The sequence below is a fragment of the Ranitomeya variabilis genome, chromosome 1, assembly GCF_051348905.1.
Source record: "Ranitomeya variabilis isolate aRanVar5 chromosome 1, aRanVar5.hap1, whole genome shotgun sequence".
NCBI lineage: Eukaryota > Metazoa > Chordata > Amphibia > Anura > Dendrobatidae > Ranitomeya > Ranitomeya variabilis.
In genome coordinates this window covers 660,932,939-660,951,624 of record NC_135232.1, presented here as the reverse complement: position 1 = coordinate 660,951,624, position 18,686 = coordinate 660,932,939, and the positions used below count along the sequence as shown (strand labels likewise).

The following is an 18,686-nucleotide window of genomic DNA, read 5'->3' as shown; positions in this document are numbered from 1 at the left end:
AAAAAAAAATCCAAAGTTTGGTAAAAAAAAAAAAATGGTGCCATATTCCGAGACCTGTAGCGTATCAATTTTTCATGATCTGGAGCTGGGTGAGGGCTTATTTTTTTGCGCACCGAACTGATGTTTTTATTGATACCATTTTGGTGTAGATACGATCTTTTGATCGCCCGTTATTGTATTTTATTGCAATGTAGCGGTGACCAAAAAAAATTTAATTCTGGCGTTTTAAGCGTTTAACGATCGGGTTAATTATTTCTTTATATTGATAGATCGGGCGATTCTGAGCACGTTGATACTAAATATGTGTTGGTTTTTTTGGGGGCGATTTGAACTTTTATATTTTTTTTTAAACTTTTTTTTATTTTTTACATGCTTCAATAGTCTTCATGGGAGCCTAGAAGATACAGTTGTCTGATGGGCTCCGCTACACACAGGCGATGATCAGATCGCCTGTGTCTAGCAGAAATGCTCACTTGCTATGAGTGCCGACCACCGGGCAGTGTTTATAGCAACCAGCAAGGACAACCATACAGGTCTGCTGAAGTCCTCTGGTTGTCATGCGACCCATCGGTGACCTGCGATCATGTGACTTAGTCACCGATGGACGGAATTAGTGACGCTCTTCCAGTAAGCGCAAGTTAAATGCCACTGTCAGAAATTGACAGGGGCATTTAACTAGGTAACAGCCGCAGGTGGATCGTGATTCCACCCGCGGCTGTTGTAGGCATATGTCAGCTGTATAAATCAGCTGTCATGTGCCCAGAAAGGTGTGGGTTCAGAGCCAGAGCCGCACCAAAGAGAGAGTCCAACCTCGGCATACCCCAATGCCTGTATAGGGTTAAGACTGAAGGTAGCATTACTGCAAAGGAGCAAATATGGAAACAAGGAGTACAAAGAAACAAATCAGAATATGTGTTAAACCTTAGGTTCCTCAAAGTAATCCCCCACCTCCCTTTACTCCGATGACAGCGTTACACCATCTCAGGCAGTTTCATCAAGTTGGCACATGGAATGGTTTCCAATGAACAGGTATGCCTGGTCAAGAGTTCATTTGTGGAATCACCACCTTTCAGAAAGTGATTGAGACTATCAGTTGTGTTTTGCAGACGCAATGTTGGTACACACTTCCATACAGTGCTGAGGCCTAGTCCACATCTATTCTAAGCTAGAATATGGCTAGAAGCACTCAACAATGTTTAGAAATGAGAGGCCATAATTACTTTGAGTCATATATGGTCAGACAATCCGGAAAACTGCTAGAACCTTGAAGGTATGATCAAGTAGATTCATGAAAACCATAAATTGTTATGATGAAACTGATTCTCATGATGAGCCCCTGAAATGGAAATTTAAGACTTACCTCTGCTACAAAAGATAAATTCATTTGAGTTATCAACCTCAAAAATCAAGTACTGACAGCAACTCAGACAACAGCCCTCATAAATGATACACAGACAGCAAGTAACAGACACATCTCAACATCACCTGTTCAGAAGACGCTGTGAGAAGAAGGCCTATACGGCCAAAGTTCTGCAAAGGAGCCGCTACAGAGGACTGCAAGCAAGAAGAAGAAACTTATTTGGGCCAAGCAACACAAGGACTAGACAATAGATCAGTGGAAATCAGTACTGTGGCCTGATGAGACAATATTTGAGATTTTGGCACCAACTGCCATGTCTTTATAAAAAGCAGATAAGGTGAGAGGATGGTTTCTACATGTGTGATGCCCACGGTGAAGAATGGAGGGCGAGATGTAATTGTGTTGGGGTGGTTTGCTGGTGTCTCAGTTGGTGATTTATTCCAAATACAAGCCAGTTTTACCCAGCATAGCTACCACAGCATCCTGCAATGACATGTCATCCCATCTGGTCTGTCCTTAGTGGGAACATAACTTGTGTTGTAATAGGACAATGACCCAAAACACATCTCCAGTCCCTGTAAGGCTTATGCAATCAAGGTGAGGGATGGCGTGTTGCGACAGATGACATGGCCTCCACAATCACCTGACCTTAATTGAGAGGGCTTGGGATGAGTTGGATGCAGAGTGAAGGCAAAGCAGCCTGCAAGTGCTCAGCTCCTCTTGGAACTCCTGCAAGAGTGTTGGAAAGTCAATCCAGGTGACTACTTGCTAAAGGTGCTTGGGAGAATGCCAACGGGCTGTGTAAAGCTGTCATTACAGTAAAAGAGGGGCACTTTGAGGAATCTAAGGTTTGACACACATCCTGGTTTATTTATTTACTCCTTGGTTCCATATACGTTCCTTTGCGGTTTTGCTTCCTTCAGTCTGAATCTACTATGTGCACATTCCAATAAGGAAAAGGATAATTATTACATGAACAGAACAAGTAAGTCCAAACTTTTGACTGATACTATACCCTGAGTGTAGCAAGCTTTGGAGTCCAAAAGTTGCATGAGTTCATTTTCAGCCTCTGGAAATGTAGAATTATTTTTTCCATTCACTGACATTCTGGATCATTTAGTGTAGCCGAATATTAGTAGTCCATTCTGCCGTATTAGTAGTCTGGCTTCTTGCCTTTCTAATAAATGGCAGGTCGCTTAAAATGTGATGTCAGATTTCCAAGAACAGAAATCTCTGTGTAGTGTGAAAGGGGTGGTGGAGTTTATTTTTTTCAAGAAATGATATATGTTTCCATTTTACATCAATCAATATTAAAAAGAAACCAGCAGTCACACAATAGGCATCAACACTATTCCATACACTGGAATTATTTTTCCTATGTGCTTGTGTCATTGTTGTCAGGTCATCTATGACCAATAGTAAGAAACCATTTATAAAAGGTAGGGGTTGGGATGTTACAGTGACATGTAAAAGTTTGGTCACCCCTAGTCAAAGTTACTGTTATTGTGAACAGTTAAGCAAGCTGAAAATTAAATGATCTCTAAAAGTGCTAAATTTAGAGAGGACACATTTCCTTTGTATTTTAGGCCCAAAAATATATATATATTGTCATTTTTTACATTTTAAAAATCACAAAATGGAAAATGGACCAATGCAAAAGTTTGGGCACCCTTGAGCTTGTGTGCTCTCATAACGTTGAACAAGATTTAAGACCTTAATTAACGTGTTAGGGTTATGGCTTGTTCACTATCATAGTTAGAAAAGGCCAGCTGATGCAAGTTTCTCAGCTTTATAAAAACCAGCCTACTCTAACCTTGTGCCAAAAAAACAGCAGCCATGGGCTCTTCTAAGCAGCTGGCTAGCACTCTGAAAATGGTGGAGGCACACAGAGCAGGAGAAGATAGTAAAGCATTTTTTAAGTTGCCCTTTCCTCAGTTCAAAATGTAATTAAGAAATGGCAGATAGCAGGTACAGTGGAGGTCAAGATAAGGTCTGGAAGACCAAGTTAAATTTTAGTGAGAGCTGCTCATAAGATTGCTAGATAGGCAAATCAGAACCCCCACTTGACTGCAAAATACCTTCAGAAATATTTAGCAGACTCTGGAGTTATGGTACATTGGTCTACTGTTCAGAGATACATGCACAAATATGGCCTTCATAGAAGAGTCATTGGAAGAAAACCTCTCCTGCGTCCTCAAGAAAAAAATACAGCATTAAAAGTATGCAAAAGAACATCTAAACAAGACTGATGCATTTTGTGGACTGATGAGATTAACATAAAACTATTTTGGCCACAATGATCAAAGGCATTTGTAGAGGAAAAAAAGGGCACAAAATTTCAGGAAAAAAACACCTCGCTAACCATTAAACATGGGGGTGGATCAATCATGCTTTGGGGTTGTGTTACAGCCAATGGTACAGTAAACATTGCACGGGTAGAGGGAAGAATGGATTCAATGAAATTTCAACAAATTCTTGAAGCAAACATAACACCATCTGTAAAAAAGCTGAAGTTGAAAAGAGGGTGACTTCTACAAATGGATAATGATCCTAAACATAAGTCAAAATCCACAAGACTACCTCAAAAGGCAGAAGCTGAAGGTTTTACAATGACCCTCACAGTCTCTTGATCTGAACATCACTGAATATCTGTGGCTAGACCTCAAAATAGCAGTTCTTGCAAGACGACCCAGGAATCTCACAGAACTGGAAGAATTTCCCAAGGGAGAATGGATGAAAATCCCTCAAACAAGAATTGAAAGCCTCATGGCTGGCGACAAAAAGTGTTTACAGGCTGTGATACTTGCAAAAGGGGGTGCTACTAGGTACTAACCATACAGGGTGCCCAAACCTTTGCATCTGCCCATTTTCCTTTTTGTAATAAAATCACAATAATTTTGGGGAGCCTAAAATACAAAGGTAATGTGTCTTCTTTAACTTTAGTTCTTTCAGAGATCATTTTATCTTCTACTTTCTTAACTGTTCACAATAACAGTAATTTTGACCAAGGGTGACCAAACTTTTACATGCCACTGCATGTGATCACTATTGTCTGGCTTTACTCATTTATAGTTGACTGTAGTAATAATCAAGACAAAATACCACGTTAACTGGATCCAAAAATGACCCCATAAAATATTTGGAACAAAGTATCGCAATGTTCACAGCTGTGATTGGATTCTAAAGTTCATTGTAGGGAATAAACTTGTTTTATTGCCTTTTTCCCCCTTTTTTGGCAGGACAAAAGCAGAAATATTCTTACACTTACACTTTGCCAGATTCATGCAGCATTTCCAGCCATTGACTTTGCTCAAGCTCAGACTCAGCTGCCAGCAGTATGTTCCCCTGCAGAGTAGAATTAGAGAGCTGTAGTGCTTGGAGGCAGTATACGGCACCAGTTATTCTAGCCCAAGCAATGTATATATCCTCACCTCGGCAAAAAGTTTCAAATATATAATGTGTGTAAAAAAAAAAGAGCAAAAACAAAAAACTTGTCTGTACAAGCCTAAATCCCATTCTTTTTTATGGTGTGTGAAGCTGCGCAGGGCTTTCCCCATCAAAAATCACACCATACTCATAAATAAGGAAGAAATCACTCTGTCCTACAAAGGCATGAGGAAGGAGCAGGAGGAAACGTTTGTAAACCTGAAAATCTAGATTCCATAGCGGTTAATACACAATGTGGACAAAAGTATTGGGACACATCTTTAAATCAATGAATTCAGATTTTTCATTCAATTCTATTACCCCTGTGTATAAAATCCAACTCCTCGCCCTGCCATCTGCCGAGCCACTGGTGTAACAATTCAGTTCATGAAATTTCTTGCCTCCTAAATACTCTACAATCACCTGTGATGAATATGATTGAAAAGTGGAAGGAACCGCAGCAAGTCAACCACGAAGTGGAAACCACGTAACGTTACAGAGTGGGGTCACTGAGTGCTGATGTCACGAGGTCTGAGTGCTGATGTCTCCCCCTTGAAGACCTGGAGTTAGACGGCTACATCGGGTAACGAATTGCATATCTTCTTTAGAGATGGTGTGATTTGTGTGCCATATTAAATGAATTTCGTTTCTTCTGGTGCTGAAGAGGTATACAACCCTTTCTATGCTGGTCAGTAACGTGCAGCTCCACTGAAGTTACTTCTAATCTGTTCAATACCTCTTCCTATAAAAACTGGTCAGACCTTCTTTTCCCTGCCGGTGAAAGATTTGTCTTGCTGTGCTGTGTTCTGAATCTAACTGGTTCGAGTAAAGTTGTTGTAGCAGTGTTTTGTGGTTTGCTGTAGTATGTGTGTGTTCATCTCTTGGTTCCTGTTCTCATGTAGTTTATTCCTCCCTGCCCTTATCCTCCTCCCTATAGTTGGTTAGAGCTTTTGTATGATAGAGGTTTTCTGTTATCCCGGTTTTGTCTTTGTGTCTTGTTTACCTTACATTTCTGTCCCATGCCTCATGGGTTGGGGAGGGGACAGATAAGGCTACTTTCACACTAGTGTCGTACGACGCACAACTAATTGCGTCGTTGCGACGTACCAACGCAAGCAGTGAAAGCGCCGCACAACGGGGGCAGCGGATGCTGTTTTTCAACGCATCCGCTGCCCCATTGTGAGGTGCGGGGAGGAGGGGGCGGAGTTCCGGCCGCGCATGCGTGGTCGGAAATACAAAATGAAAGAAAAAGAGGTAACATGCATATCAAAGGGATCACCACAAAGATTATCAATAATTTGAATAGGTTTATTTCAACACACTTAAACACTGCAAAAACATTTAAAACCATTTAAAATGCGAAACACCGCAAAAGATAGAAACCAAGACCTGGAATAAGGTCATACCACGGTGCCACCCTCAATATACACAAATAAAACACATATTGTTGTTCATTAATAGTTGACTCTAAATACCACACTGATGACAGAGTACTCTAACACAGCAGAACTCAATATGGAGTGACCAAAATATTAGGGGTTAGAGGGTTAAAGAAATAATAGTTATCCATATAAGGATCCCCCTAAAGCTCAGATATCAAGCAATATAACATCCCATACAACCTGACGCTGTTAGTGAGGTTTCCAAGATAGAGTCCCTGTAAAACATAGCCGTGCAATAAAAGGTGGTAGCAAAGAGAGGTGGCACCGGGCACAAGTGGTCGGAAATGGCGGGCACGACGCACCAATAAAACGTTACATGCAACGTTTTTTGGTGCCGACGGTCCGACGCAACACGACGCAACCGTCGCGCGACGGTTGCGACGTGTGGCAATGCGTCGCTAATGTTAGTCTATGGACAAAAAACGCATCCTGCAAGCAATTTTGCAGGATGCGTTTTTTAGCCACAACGACGCATTGCGATGTGCAGTGCACAACGCAAGTGTGAAAGTAGCCTAAGGGTTTAACAAGGGCATGGTAAGGTCAGAGACTCAGGTCTCTCTACCTTCAAGAGTACCCCCAGGACAGGGATAGTTAGAGTCCCAGTTCCAGGGACAGTTTGAGACCCTCCTTCCTTACCGAAGCCAGTCACATAATGACAGCTGAGAAGCTGAAGTAGTAAAGTCACCAACGCTGTGCTGACTCTATTATTACAGATGAAGGAACAGATGAATGACCTCGGGGAGACCGAAACATCCAGCACTGCGGAGACACCATCACATGTTTCTCAACGCAGTGATCCAGAACACTGCCCCCATCCCTTATGGGAAATATGCAAACGCATGTAAAGTAAGCTGCGGAGACACCATCACGTGTTTCTCAACGCAAGCAATGAATAGCCAGGCCTTTCCCCAGGAAGGAACAACCACGGGAAGGGCAGCATCCAATAAAGGAGAATATCCAATAAAGGAAGACCACCTATGCCAAGCATGGTATCCATCCACAAACAGCTGTTTCTGGGTTTTTGCCCCTCATCAGTGTGGAGTAGGAAACTGGCTATTAGGAGCAGTGCCTGGTGAAAGGCTATAAAGGAACAGATGAATGACCTCGGGGAGACCAAAACATCCAACACTGCGGAGACACCATCACGTGTTTCTCAACGCAGTGATCCAGAACACTGCCCCCATCCCTTATGGGAAATATGCAAACGCATGTAAAGTAAGCTGCAGAGACACCATCACGTGTTTCTCAACGCAAGCAATGAATAGCCAGGCCTTTCTCCAGGAAGGAACAACCACGGGAAGGGCAGCATCCAATAAAGAAGAATATCCAATAGAGGAAGACCACCTATGCCAAGCATGGTATCCATCCACAAACAGCTGTTTCTGGGTTTTTGCCCCTCATCAGTGTGGAGTAGGAAACTGGCTATTAGGAGCAGTGCCTGGTGAAAGGCTATAAAGGAACAGATGAATGACCTCGGGGAGACCAAAACATCCAACACTGCGGAGACACCATCACGTGTTTCTCAACGCAGTGATCCAGAACACTGCCCCCATCCCTTATGGGAAATATGCAAACGCATGTAAAGTAAGCTGCAGAGACACCATCACGTGTTTCTCAACGCAAGCAATGAATAGCCAGGCCTTTCTCCGGGAAGGAACAACCACGGGAAGGGCAGCATCCAATAAAGGAGAATATCCAATAAAGGAAGACCACCTATGCCAAGCATGGTATCCATCCACACACACCTGTTTCGGGGTTTTTGCCCCTCATCAGTGTGGAGTAGGAAACTGGCTATTAGGAGCAGTGCCTGGTGAAAGGCTATGAAGGAACAGATGAATGACCTCGGGGAGACCAAAACATCCAACACTGCGGAGACACCATCACGTGTTTCTCAACGCAGTGATCCAGAACATTGCCCCCATCCCTTATGGGAAATATGCAAACGCATGTAAAGTAAGCTGCGGAGACACCATCACGTGTTTCTCAACGCAAGCAATGAATAGCCAGGCCTTTCTCCGGGAAGAAACAACCACGGAAAGGGCAGCATCCAATAAAGGAGAATATCCAATAAAGGAAGACCACCTATGCCAAGCATGGTATCCATCCACAAACAGCTGTTTCGGGGTTTTTGCCCCTCATCAGTGTGGAGTAGGAAACTGGCTATTATGAGCAGTGCCTGGTGAAAGGATATGAAGGAACAGATGAATGACCTCGGGGAGACCAAAACATCCAACACTGCGGAGACACCATCACGTGTTTCTCAACGCAGTGATCCAGAACACTGCCCCCATCCCTTATGGGAAATATGCAAACGCATGTAAAGTAAGCTGCGGAGACACCATCACGTGTTTCTCAACGCAAGCAATGAATAGCCAGGCCTTTCTCCGGGAAGGAACAACCACGGGAAGGGCAGCATCCAATAAAGGAGAATATCCAATAAAAAAATGTTTTGGTCTCCCCGAGGTCATTCATCTGTTCCTTCATAGCCTTTCACCAGGCACTGCTCCTAATAGCCAGTTTCCTACTCCACACTGATGAGGGGCAAAAACTCCGAAACAGCTGTTTGTGGATGGATACCATGCTTGGCATAGGTGGTCTTCCTTTATTGGATATTCTCCTTTATTGGATGCTGCCCTTCCCGTGGTTGTTCCTTCCCGGAGAAAGGCCTGGCTATTCATTGCTTGCGTTGAGAAACACGTGATGGTGTCTCCGCAGCTTACTTTACATCTATTATTGCAGAGTCCAAAAATTATCTGGTGTTAATATCAGCACAAAAACTGTCGCCAAGAGCTTCATGGACGAGCAGCTGGTGGAAGCTTTACATCACCTAGCACAATGCAAAGGATCATATGAAGTAATGTAAAGCCACCACTAATGGACTCTGGAGCAGTGGGAATGTGTTCTGTGGAGTAATGGGTCACAGTTTTCTATCTGGCATCTGACGGAAAAGTTTGGCAGTGGGAATGCCAGGAAAACATTACCTGACGCACTGCATTATGCCAGCTGTAAAGATTGGTGGAGAAAGTAAAATTTTCTGGAATATTTTTTCAGGCCCATTACTTCCAGTGAGGTGAAACCTTAATGTTTCAGCATACAGAATTCCAAAACATTTTGGAGAATTGTAGTTTCTAAATTTGTGGGAACAATTTGGGGAAAGCCCCTATATGTTCTAGTATAACTGTGCCTCAGTTCACAAAGCAAGGTCCACAAAAACATGATTTGGGGTTTTTGGTGTGGGTGAACTTAACTGGCACACAGAGCTCTGACCTTAACCCCAACAAACAACTTTGGGATGAACTAGAATGGAGATTGTGAGCCCGGCCCAGACCCAACATCAGTGTCTGACCTCACATACAGTATGCTCTTCTGGATGCATGGGCAGAAAATCCAACAGACACCGTCAAAATCTTGTGAAAAACCTTCACAGAAAAGTGGAAAATGTTATAGGTGCAAATTAAGCAAATCAATATTAATGCCTATGGATGTACAACCCCATTTGGAAACAAAAAAGCAGTGATATGGAAATGTGTTATAGCCATATTTTTTCACAACAGAACATATAATACAGGTCAAAAAGAGAACATTGGATATTTTCCATTTCATTTGACAAAACTAACTCAATTAGAAACTGATGGCAGGAACACATCTCAAAAAAGTTGGGACAAGGTTAATAAAAGGCTGTAAAAGTAAGTGGAACTAATAAAAAACAGCTATAGATCAATTGTCAACTGAGTCACATGACTGTATGAAAAGAGCATGTTAGAGAGGCAGAGTCTCTCAGAAGCAAAGATGGTCGGAGGTTCCCCAATCTGAACAACTGCATCTAAGGCTACTTTCACACTGGCGTCGGCACGGGGCCGTCGCCATGCGTCGGCCCGATGTGCCGACTTACAGTGTGATTATTTTGCACAACGGGGGCAGCGGATGCATTATTACAACACATCCGCTGCCCCATTGTGAGGTGCGGGGAGGCGGGGGCGGAGTTCCAGCCGCGCATGCGCGGTCGGAAAAGACGGTCTTGACACTGCAAAAAACGTTACAAGCAATGTTTTTTGCTGGCGACGGACCGACGTGACATGACGCAACCGTTTTGAACAGCTGACATGTGCCTCTAACAGCTGTGGGTGGAATCGCGATCCACCGCTGTTAACACTCTCTGACAGCTGAATTTAGCTCGCGCTTATGGGAAGCATGTCGGAAGTCCCGCCCATCAGTGACCCCGTCACATCATTGTGGGTCACCGATGGGTTGGCATGACAACCAGAGGAATCCAGCAGATCTCTATGGCTGTCACAGCTGTATTGCTATGAGCGCCGCCAAGTGGTCGTCGCTCATAGGAAGTGAGCATTTCTGCTACACACAGGCAATCTGATCATCGTCTGTGTGTGGCACAAATGATCAGACAATAGCAGCTTCTAGTCTCCCATAGAGACTGTTGAAGCATGCAAAAAGTAAAAATAAAAAATAAAAAAGTTTTTTAAAATATTACAAAAATAAAAAATATGTAAAAGTGAAAATCACCCCCCTTTAGCCCCATTCAAAACAAACAAAAAAATAAAAAATACACATATTTGGTATCGCCACTTTCAGAATCGTCGATCTATCAATATAAAAAGAGAATTAACCCAATCGGTAAATGGTGTAACAAGAAAAAAAATCAAAACACCAGAATTATATTTTTGTGGTGACCGCTAAATTGCAATAAAATGCAATAACAGGCAATCAAAAGATTATATCTACACCAAAATGGTATCAATAAAAATGACAGCTCGACGCGCAAAAATTAAGCCCTCACCATGCCCCAGGTCATGAAAAATGGAGGTGCTACAGGTCTCGGAAGAAGGCACTATTTTTTAATTTTTTTTACTAAAGTTTGGATTTTTGTTTCACCTGTGGTGCAGCGATGTGTTTGCTGTGCAGTGAGAAGGCAGTGACCAAGATAAAGGTTCAAAATAAAGTCTTGTTTATTTCACAGTGTACTCACAAGCAGAAAAAGTAAACGAGTCCTCTGGTTTTTTTTACTCTCTGCCGGACTCTGTGGCCATGGGCCACTTGTAAGATCCGGGCTGGAAGAAACGGACTGGCCCCACTACCTTCCTGCAGTCCGTTTCAAAAATAAAAGCCCAAACCGTTTTTCTTGAACAATTCCTTGGTCAAATAGCTTGACTAGGTTCAAACTTACTTTTAGTCTGCCTTGTGACTCACAGGCAACCTGCTGTGAACCCAAGGCACTCCAGCAGATCTAATACGCTTCTGAGCGCATCCTGGGGGACACATAGCGAACCTCACATATGACACCGGTCACTGCCTCACATACCCCCCTCTGTTCAAACTTGTGGGGTTGAACATTTGTCATCATTCAGGGGGCCCGTGACAGGGCATCTGCATTTCCCTGTGATTTCCCCGCCCGATGTTCCACTGAAACACTAAAATGTTGTAGGGACAGGAACCATCTGGTGACTCGGGCATTCCACTTTTTTGCGTTTCTCATCCAGACGAGAGGTGAATGGTCCGTTACCAAGCGAAACTGACGCCCGAGCAAATAATAGCGTAGGGACTCCATGGCCCACTTAATCGCCAGGCACTCCTTCTCCACTATGCTATAATTTTTCTCTGCCGGGGTCAGTTTCCTGCTCAAGTAGGTGACTGGATGCTCATCCTCGTTCACCTCTTGCAACAGCACCGCTCCTAGATCTACCTCCAAAGCATCAGTTTGTACAATAAAGGTTTTCTTGAAGTCGGGGCTGATGAGGACCGGCTGTCCACACAACGCCGACTTCAGGGACTGGAATGCTTCCTCCGCTTGAGGATTCCATCGAACCATCACCGTCTTCTTACCTTTTAATAGGTCCATTTGGGATGCTGATTTCCCCGCAAAATTGGGTATAAACCGGCGGTGGTACCCAATGATGCCAAGAAATGCCCTCACCTGTTTGGTACTTAATGGCTTGGGCCAGTTTTGGATAGCTTCAATCTTGTTTACTTGGGGTTTGATCACCTCTCGGCCAATCACGTAACCTAAGTGCCAAGCTTCCGTGAGCCCTATCGCGCATTTCTTTGGGTTTCCTGTTAACCCCCTGATTCTGAGCGACTAGCACTGCTTGTAACTGGGACAGATGGGTCTCTCAGTTGGTACTGAAGATGACTATGTCATCCAAATAGGCAGACGCATAATCCCGGTGAGGCACTAACACAACGTCCATCAGCCTCTGGAATGTGGCTGCAGCCCCATGTAACCCAAAAGGCAAGACAACATATTGATAAAGACCCTCTGGGGTTATAAAAGCAGTCTTTTCTTTCGCTGACTCTGTTAAGGGAACCTGCCAGTAACCTTTTGTGAGATCCAGCGTGGTGAAGTACTGGGTTCCCCCAGTCTCTCAATTAGCTTGTCTACCCGTGGCATGGGATAAATGTCAAATTTTGACACATCATTAACCTCCTGAAGTCATTACAGAGGCTTAATGACCCGTCTGGTTTTGGAATTAGGACAATGGGGCTGGACCACTCACTTCGGGACTCCTCAATAACTCCCAACTGGAGCATTTGCTTCACCTCGGCCGCGATGGCTTGCCTTCGGGCTTCTGGCACTCAGTACGGTTTCATCCGTACCCTTAATATTGTACAAAGTGCTTAATGCCATATAAATAGATAAACTATTTATATGGCATTAAGCACTTTGTACAATATCCCTATGTGGCTATATATGTATTGAGCACTGCACTTTAGCTAAACTGTCCAGGACATTTATGCAATAGTCTTACCCCGTGCATGGGGGTTGGTATGGTAGTTCTAGCGTCTTATTCTAGACCATGATGTTTAATTAAACTGATTGTCAGTATGTGGATCTTTATATACATACCTTACTTTTTCTGTATTATCTAGTATATGGTGGTGTTAGTTTCTTGCATTTGTATCTCTGTCTCTGTAGATATTTTTTAATTATTTAATAAAGAATTTTGTTAAACTTTATTTGGATATTTGGCATTTTGCTTCCGTGTCTTTGTAGGATTTTCTTCAGTAAAGTAAGTGATACATCACTTGTATCAGGGTCTCTTTCCCTATATTATGCTGCTCTCAGATGAAGTGGCAAAAAAACTGGTGACGGATTCCGCTCTTATACATTGTCAGGATCCTTTACAGCAAGTTCTGAACTTTAAAATCTGCACTGAAACCTATATCAAGGTCAGTATGGAAGTAGACAAGCAACTCGACACACACAGAATGCATCTTCAGTACGACCATGGAAGTATACAAGCAATTCGACATACACGGGATATGGATTGCCCCCCAAGGGCCGTGGGGTACTCGGTACCGGGTCCTTCGGTTCACAGGGGGATGTCACGGTGGCTGACCCGGTCCATGGCCCTGGGACATCGGTGTAAAAGGGAGAGGTCTTTAAGGGGAATGTTCATGACGCCCCCTGTGGTATTCGGTCAGAGTGACTGACGCTGCTAGATGGTATACTTTCCCACAGGTGAAATGTATCCCCAGGGCTTCCCGGTGTGTAGATGGTCAATGATGAATGGCACAGTGAAGAACGAGGACACAGGGTTGCAGTCTCTTTACCGAAGACTTCAGAATCCACAGTCCAGGGCACCAGACCACAGGGTAGGCAGAGTCCAGCCGGTTTGGAGGCAAGTCCAGAATTCCCTTGTCCAGCTGGAAATCAGTAGCCTTCCTTTGCGCTGCGGTGGTGTAGTCCCTTACTGCCTATGGCTTCACATAAGGGTCTCACAGATGTGATGTTTCACTCTCTCTGTCCCCCATATAGGATAGGACAAAATCCGTATGACTGGTGACCTGAGCCTGTTTATAGGGTCTCTTAGATAACCCGGCTCTGTAGGTGTCACCGTGCCTCCTGGGTGTAGGTGCGGACAGGTAACCTGCAATTAGCTGTCCTGCCGGTCTCTGAAATAAAGCGTAGAGGTCCTTACTCCCTCGGTGTTCCAGCTACCGGGATGTTGTGCCTCAGAAGGAGACAGCTTGAGCGGGGCTGGTCCCCTTCTGGTATCCTCTCCTTTGCTTCGAATTCCTTCACGCTCGCTGCAATACAGTTCTGCCTTTCAATGTCTCTTTTTGGGAGCTGCAGCTCTGAGGGCATGCACAGCTCCTTTGACCTTCCATCCTCCTCAGACTCTGGTCTGGAACTTTCTAACTTTCCCTACAGACTACCAGTTATATATAGATGGGGAGTGACCTAATAAATAGGGTCAGGAGCTCCTCCTGGTGGCCTGGAGTGTGAAATGTGTTGCATGTTTGTGATACCTGGATGCAGTTATCCTTCTTTGCCTCCAAATATAGCATCACTCTCCCCGAGAGGAAAGCAATACCACTGCGACGACCAGGACCCTGGGGCGCCACAGATACATCATCAGTATGACCATGGATATATATGTGATGCCCCAGGGTCCTGGTTGTCACAGTGGAATTGATTTCCTCACAGTGAGAGTGATGCCAGAGTGCAGAAATCGGGTAGCGGGAGCCCAAGGCTGTGGGGGAACTTCAAGCCCCCCAGCAGAACCGGAGGGCATAGGACTACACATAAATTTCCCACACCACACCTGAGGCACAGCAGCAATTTAGAGCCTGGAGTCACCGTGCCAGAGACCACAAGTGAACAGCTCAGGCTGCCTGCCGTGCAGCTACCTGTCCCAGGACAGCAGAGAGAAAAGGGTACCTTGCTAGAACTATAGGCAGCAAGGGACCAGAAAGCAGTGCAGAAGTGGAAGGCCCCTAACCTGACCTGCCAAAGGGATCCTTACTTGTTTTCAGGCTGCCTGGACTCCAGCTACACCTGTTACCGGTACCATGGACTGAGGCTGAATACGTCTCAGTATACCAGGTAAAGACTGCAACCCTGTGTCCTCCAATTATTTGCGGCATTCACCATCCCTGCCAAATACATCGGGAGCCCTGGGGACACTGCTTCACCTGTGGGAAGAGACACCATCTTTGCTGCAGCACCATCACCCCCAGAGGACCCCTTTAAGCAGCGTCACATGTGGCGTCACAAACTTTCCTTATTTTCACAACCCATTTAAAGACCATCCCTTTTACTTGGGCACCCAGGGCCACGCACCGGGTCGCTGCCACCATGACCACCCCTTTAATTGTGACCGGACCCGGTACCGAGTACTCCACGGCCCTGACGGGCGACTCATATACAAGCAACTCGACACACACAGGATACGTCTTCAGTACGACCATGGAAGTATACAAGCAACTCGGCTCACACAGGATATGTCTGCTGAAATTCTCCTTATTTATAGCATGCCATGATAAAAGCACTAGCTGTCTAAAGCAGATCTATCCCGCTGAAAGGGTTTTTTTTAACCCTATGTCTGCTTATTGCCATAAATGACAACAGTTTTTGGATTACATACTTGCCAGTAACCTACATTTCTGTACATTGAATTAAATTGTATAAAAGAAGGTGACATAGGTGACATCCCTAGTCTCATTGTAACTGGTACGCCGTCATATGCTGTACATACATGGAAATCTTCATGTGAGATCTTAATGACGTACGGCATCCCAGGTTCTTCTTTAGCATCTACCCTGCAGCCGCTTAGTGGTATCACTCCCTAAAAAAATGGACCACATTTAAAACATGCAAAAATAAGAATAGTCACATTCAAAAATGGTTACTGTATTTTTAGACAACCTGATTCCGGCACATATATGATCTAAACATTAAAGTATTTTCTAAACTCCAATAAGTTATCCCGAAGTGCCAGCATCTAGCTGCCTCCTTTCTGTCTAACCTACAGCGCCCTGCGTGTTGTAAACTATTAGGGTATGTGTCCACTTTCAGGATGGACGGCGGTTTGGTCGGAGCTGCAAACCCTCTCGGCGCTAAGCCCCGCTCCCTTCTGTGACGCGATGATGCCGGATGTGTTCATTGCACACATCCGGCATCATCGCACCCCTCCCATAGGGCCCTGTGTTGTACCTTGCGGCGGCACAGCGTCGCCGCAAGGTATACGGACATGCTGCGATCTTAAAAGACGCGCAGCATGTCCGGAGTCGCAGGGCCGCCGGTTGCATGTTACCACGCATAGTGGAGACGGGATTTCATAAAATCCCCTCCACTATGCTGTAACATCTGGACGCTGCGTGTTTGACGCTGCGGCTCTGCGCAGCGTCAAACACGCAGCATTTCCTGAACGTGGACACATACCCTAACAGGGACTCAGAGATGGATTACAAAAAGAAGGGGTGACTCTTTGTGCCCGCTTTCCTGCCTGTCAAACTGCATACAGACTTCCTATTTAGGGCAGGAAAGACTTGGTACAATTGCATTAGCAATATATGCTGGAAAGTGAAGGGAAAAGGAAGTACCAGCACATATAGTGCTGTTAGAATGCTAATGATGAGGAAACACCCACTGAAAAAAAGTGTATGGAAAACTAAAGAATTGGGACAGTTTCTTAGACTGGTATGTGCACTAAAAGCAGTTTTAACTTACTCTTAGTGATGAGGGCACAACACTATGCTTCCTGCATATTCGTCCATACAAAAACTGATGTTTTTGCATCAATAATATGTTCTGTATGTCAGTTTCTTAGATCCGTGTTGTATCCGTACGTCTATTTTTTACATGTACCGTCCATATGTATGTGCATATAGCATACGGTTTTTACATGAACAATCTAATAATTTAGAAATATAGTTTCCTATCTTAAAAGTTTTAATGGTTCTGCAAAAAAAACAAAACACATAACACAACCCGTATGTGGTCCATTTTTTTGCGCAGCCATTGATTTATAATGGGCGAGTCTGATCTGGAATACGGAACATTAGTAGTGCGTGCTGTCATGTTTTACAGATCGCTGATCAGAGTGTAAAATCGTTCCGGTGAATTATGACAGTGACGTGCGCTGTGCATAGGATAACCCTTTCATATGGATCATACATGGACGTTTAATGCTCTTGTTTGAATCATCCCTTAAGAAAAGTAAGTAGAACCTCCCTGATTGCACTGTCCATCCTTACATCTTATGCCAGTCACCTAGACATCGACATCACAGTTGTATAATAAAAAAAAAGGCAATAATGATAATAAAGCTTGAAAAACCAAGCTGATGCACCCTAGATAGTGAGACAATATCTCTGCATTTAGCTACATAGAGCTGTAGTTCTTCTATAGCGTCTGCCCCTAGTATATGAATGTGTGCAAACGACGAGACGAATTCCCATTAATGAGATGATATACTAAAACTACTGAGATTTCGAGATCATTTAGCAGATGCCAACACTGACCTTGGGGTGTATGTTAAAATATTTGTTGCTTTCGAAGTTCCGTCTTTCATTCTCCGCATAATAAAGCAGAAAGCTGTCCTTTATTATAAAAAACCTGTAACAAGTAGGAAATGTGCATCTAATGTTATTACTGATCCTGTGGCAAAACTATTACAGAGGGAACCACATATCTAAATGATTGCTACCATCCTGCTGAAATAACATGGGCTTGGCAGTAAAATGCTAAGTGCTGTATCCCATAACTTAGCTTACCTCTTGGACCATTTAGCCGATTGTCTCCCAAAAGGTCTCTTCCACAGGACGCCCTGCAGCTGCACCTTGGTCCTAATATCCAGGTTATCCGTGTCCGTCTGCTCCATTGATGGTGATGGGGAAACGGAGCTTGATTTAGAGGTGAACATCTTCTTCCAGGCGTGGTCCTAACTAAGGCTGCCAGAGGACAATCGGATGTTGTGGCCTGCCAGTAAGGGAGGGCGGGGGAGAGGATACAGACAAAAAAGGGAGGGAGGGCAAAGTAACGGGAGGGTTGACGGAATAAAAGGATGGATGAAATGGAATTAAAAACGAGTGCCAGGAGCGAGTGCACCACGGGTGGCGTTATGTAATAAAACAATAATTAGACTCATGAACTGGTGAGAGGCGGACGGGATATCAGAGAGTGATGGGAAGGTTCCACTTTCAATCAATAGCTGCTCTGCTGAGTCAATACATCCCACAGTAAATGAAAGTTCATGGCCATCGCTGATCATTTGTCTAATGACACAAAAAGCCAGGAGCAAGCAATCAGCTAGAAGGGGAGAGTGCATCTGTCACCACATTCCTGCCGTATAATGCCCTCCGGCCACCATATCGAAGTTACTGACCTTAGCGGGTGTATCGGGGTTCATCTTTTACTCCCGGTTGTCCATTTGCAGCCCGTAGAACCTGTAAAGCAGCAAGCATCAGTTAATTCTCTAGGGCGAAGTTTCTCTCGGCAAGGGGTAAAGTTTGGATTATACTGGAAGGTCATTTCTGTAATCTGACCTTGCAGTCGGCACTCGCTGTATGTTTATGTTTTGCGTAATATTAAGATGATTGCAAAAGGAGTATAAAGCTTCTGCAAATAAGAATGAAAGCATGCATCAATATCACAGGAGTCATGCACAACTGCTACCCTCACAGGAGCTGTAACCCAGCTTATGTGTCCGTGCAAACAA

The 18,686-nt window shown here is 44.2% G+C and overlaps 1 protein-coding gene across 3 annotated transcripts in view; it reads right to left on the bottom strand.

Moving 5' to 3' along the window:
* PLEKHD1 (pleckstrin homology and coiled-coil domain containing D1) overlaps positions 1-18,410 on the bottom strand; it is a 63,513-nt gene extending 45,103 nt beyond the window's left edge. Inside the window, exons 1-5 of one of the 3 annotated variants that reach the window (XM_077263258.1) lie at positions 18,354-18,410; positions 17,743-17,947; positions 17,491-17,584; positions 15,723-15,812; positions 4,629-4,705 (exon numbers count right to left, since the gene is read on the bottom strand). In XM_077263258.1, the coding sequence (XP_077119373.1) occupies positions 4,629-4,705; positions 15,723-15,812; positions 17,491-17,584; positions 17,743-17,891 (410 nt within the window). In that variant the 5' untranslated portion in view covers positions 17,892-17,947; positions 18,354-18,410. Of the gene's footprint in view, positions 1-4,628; positions 4,706-4,791; positions 4,954-15,722; positions 15,813-17,490; positions 17,585-17,742; positions 18,101-18,353 lie in introns of those variants that run through there. The other 2 variants (XM_077263266.1, XM_077263275.1) reach the window with 2 other exon arrangements.
* Positions 18,411-18,686: the final 276 nt, after the last annotated feature.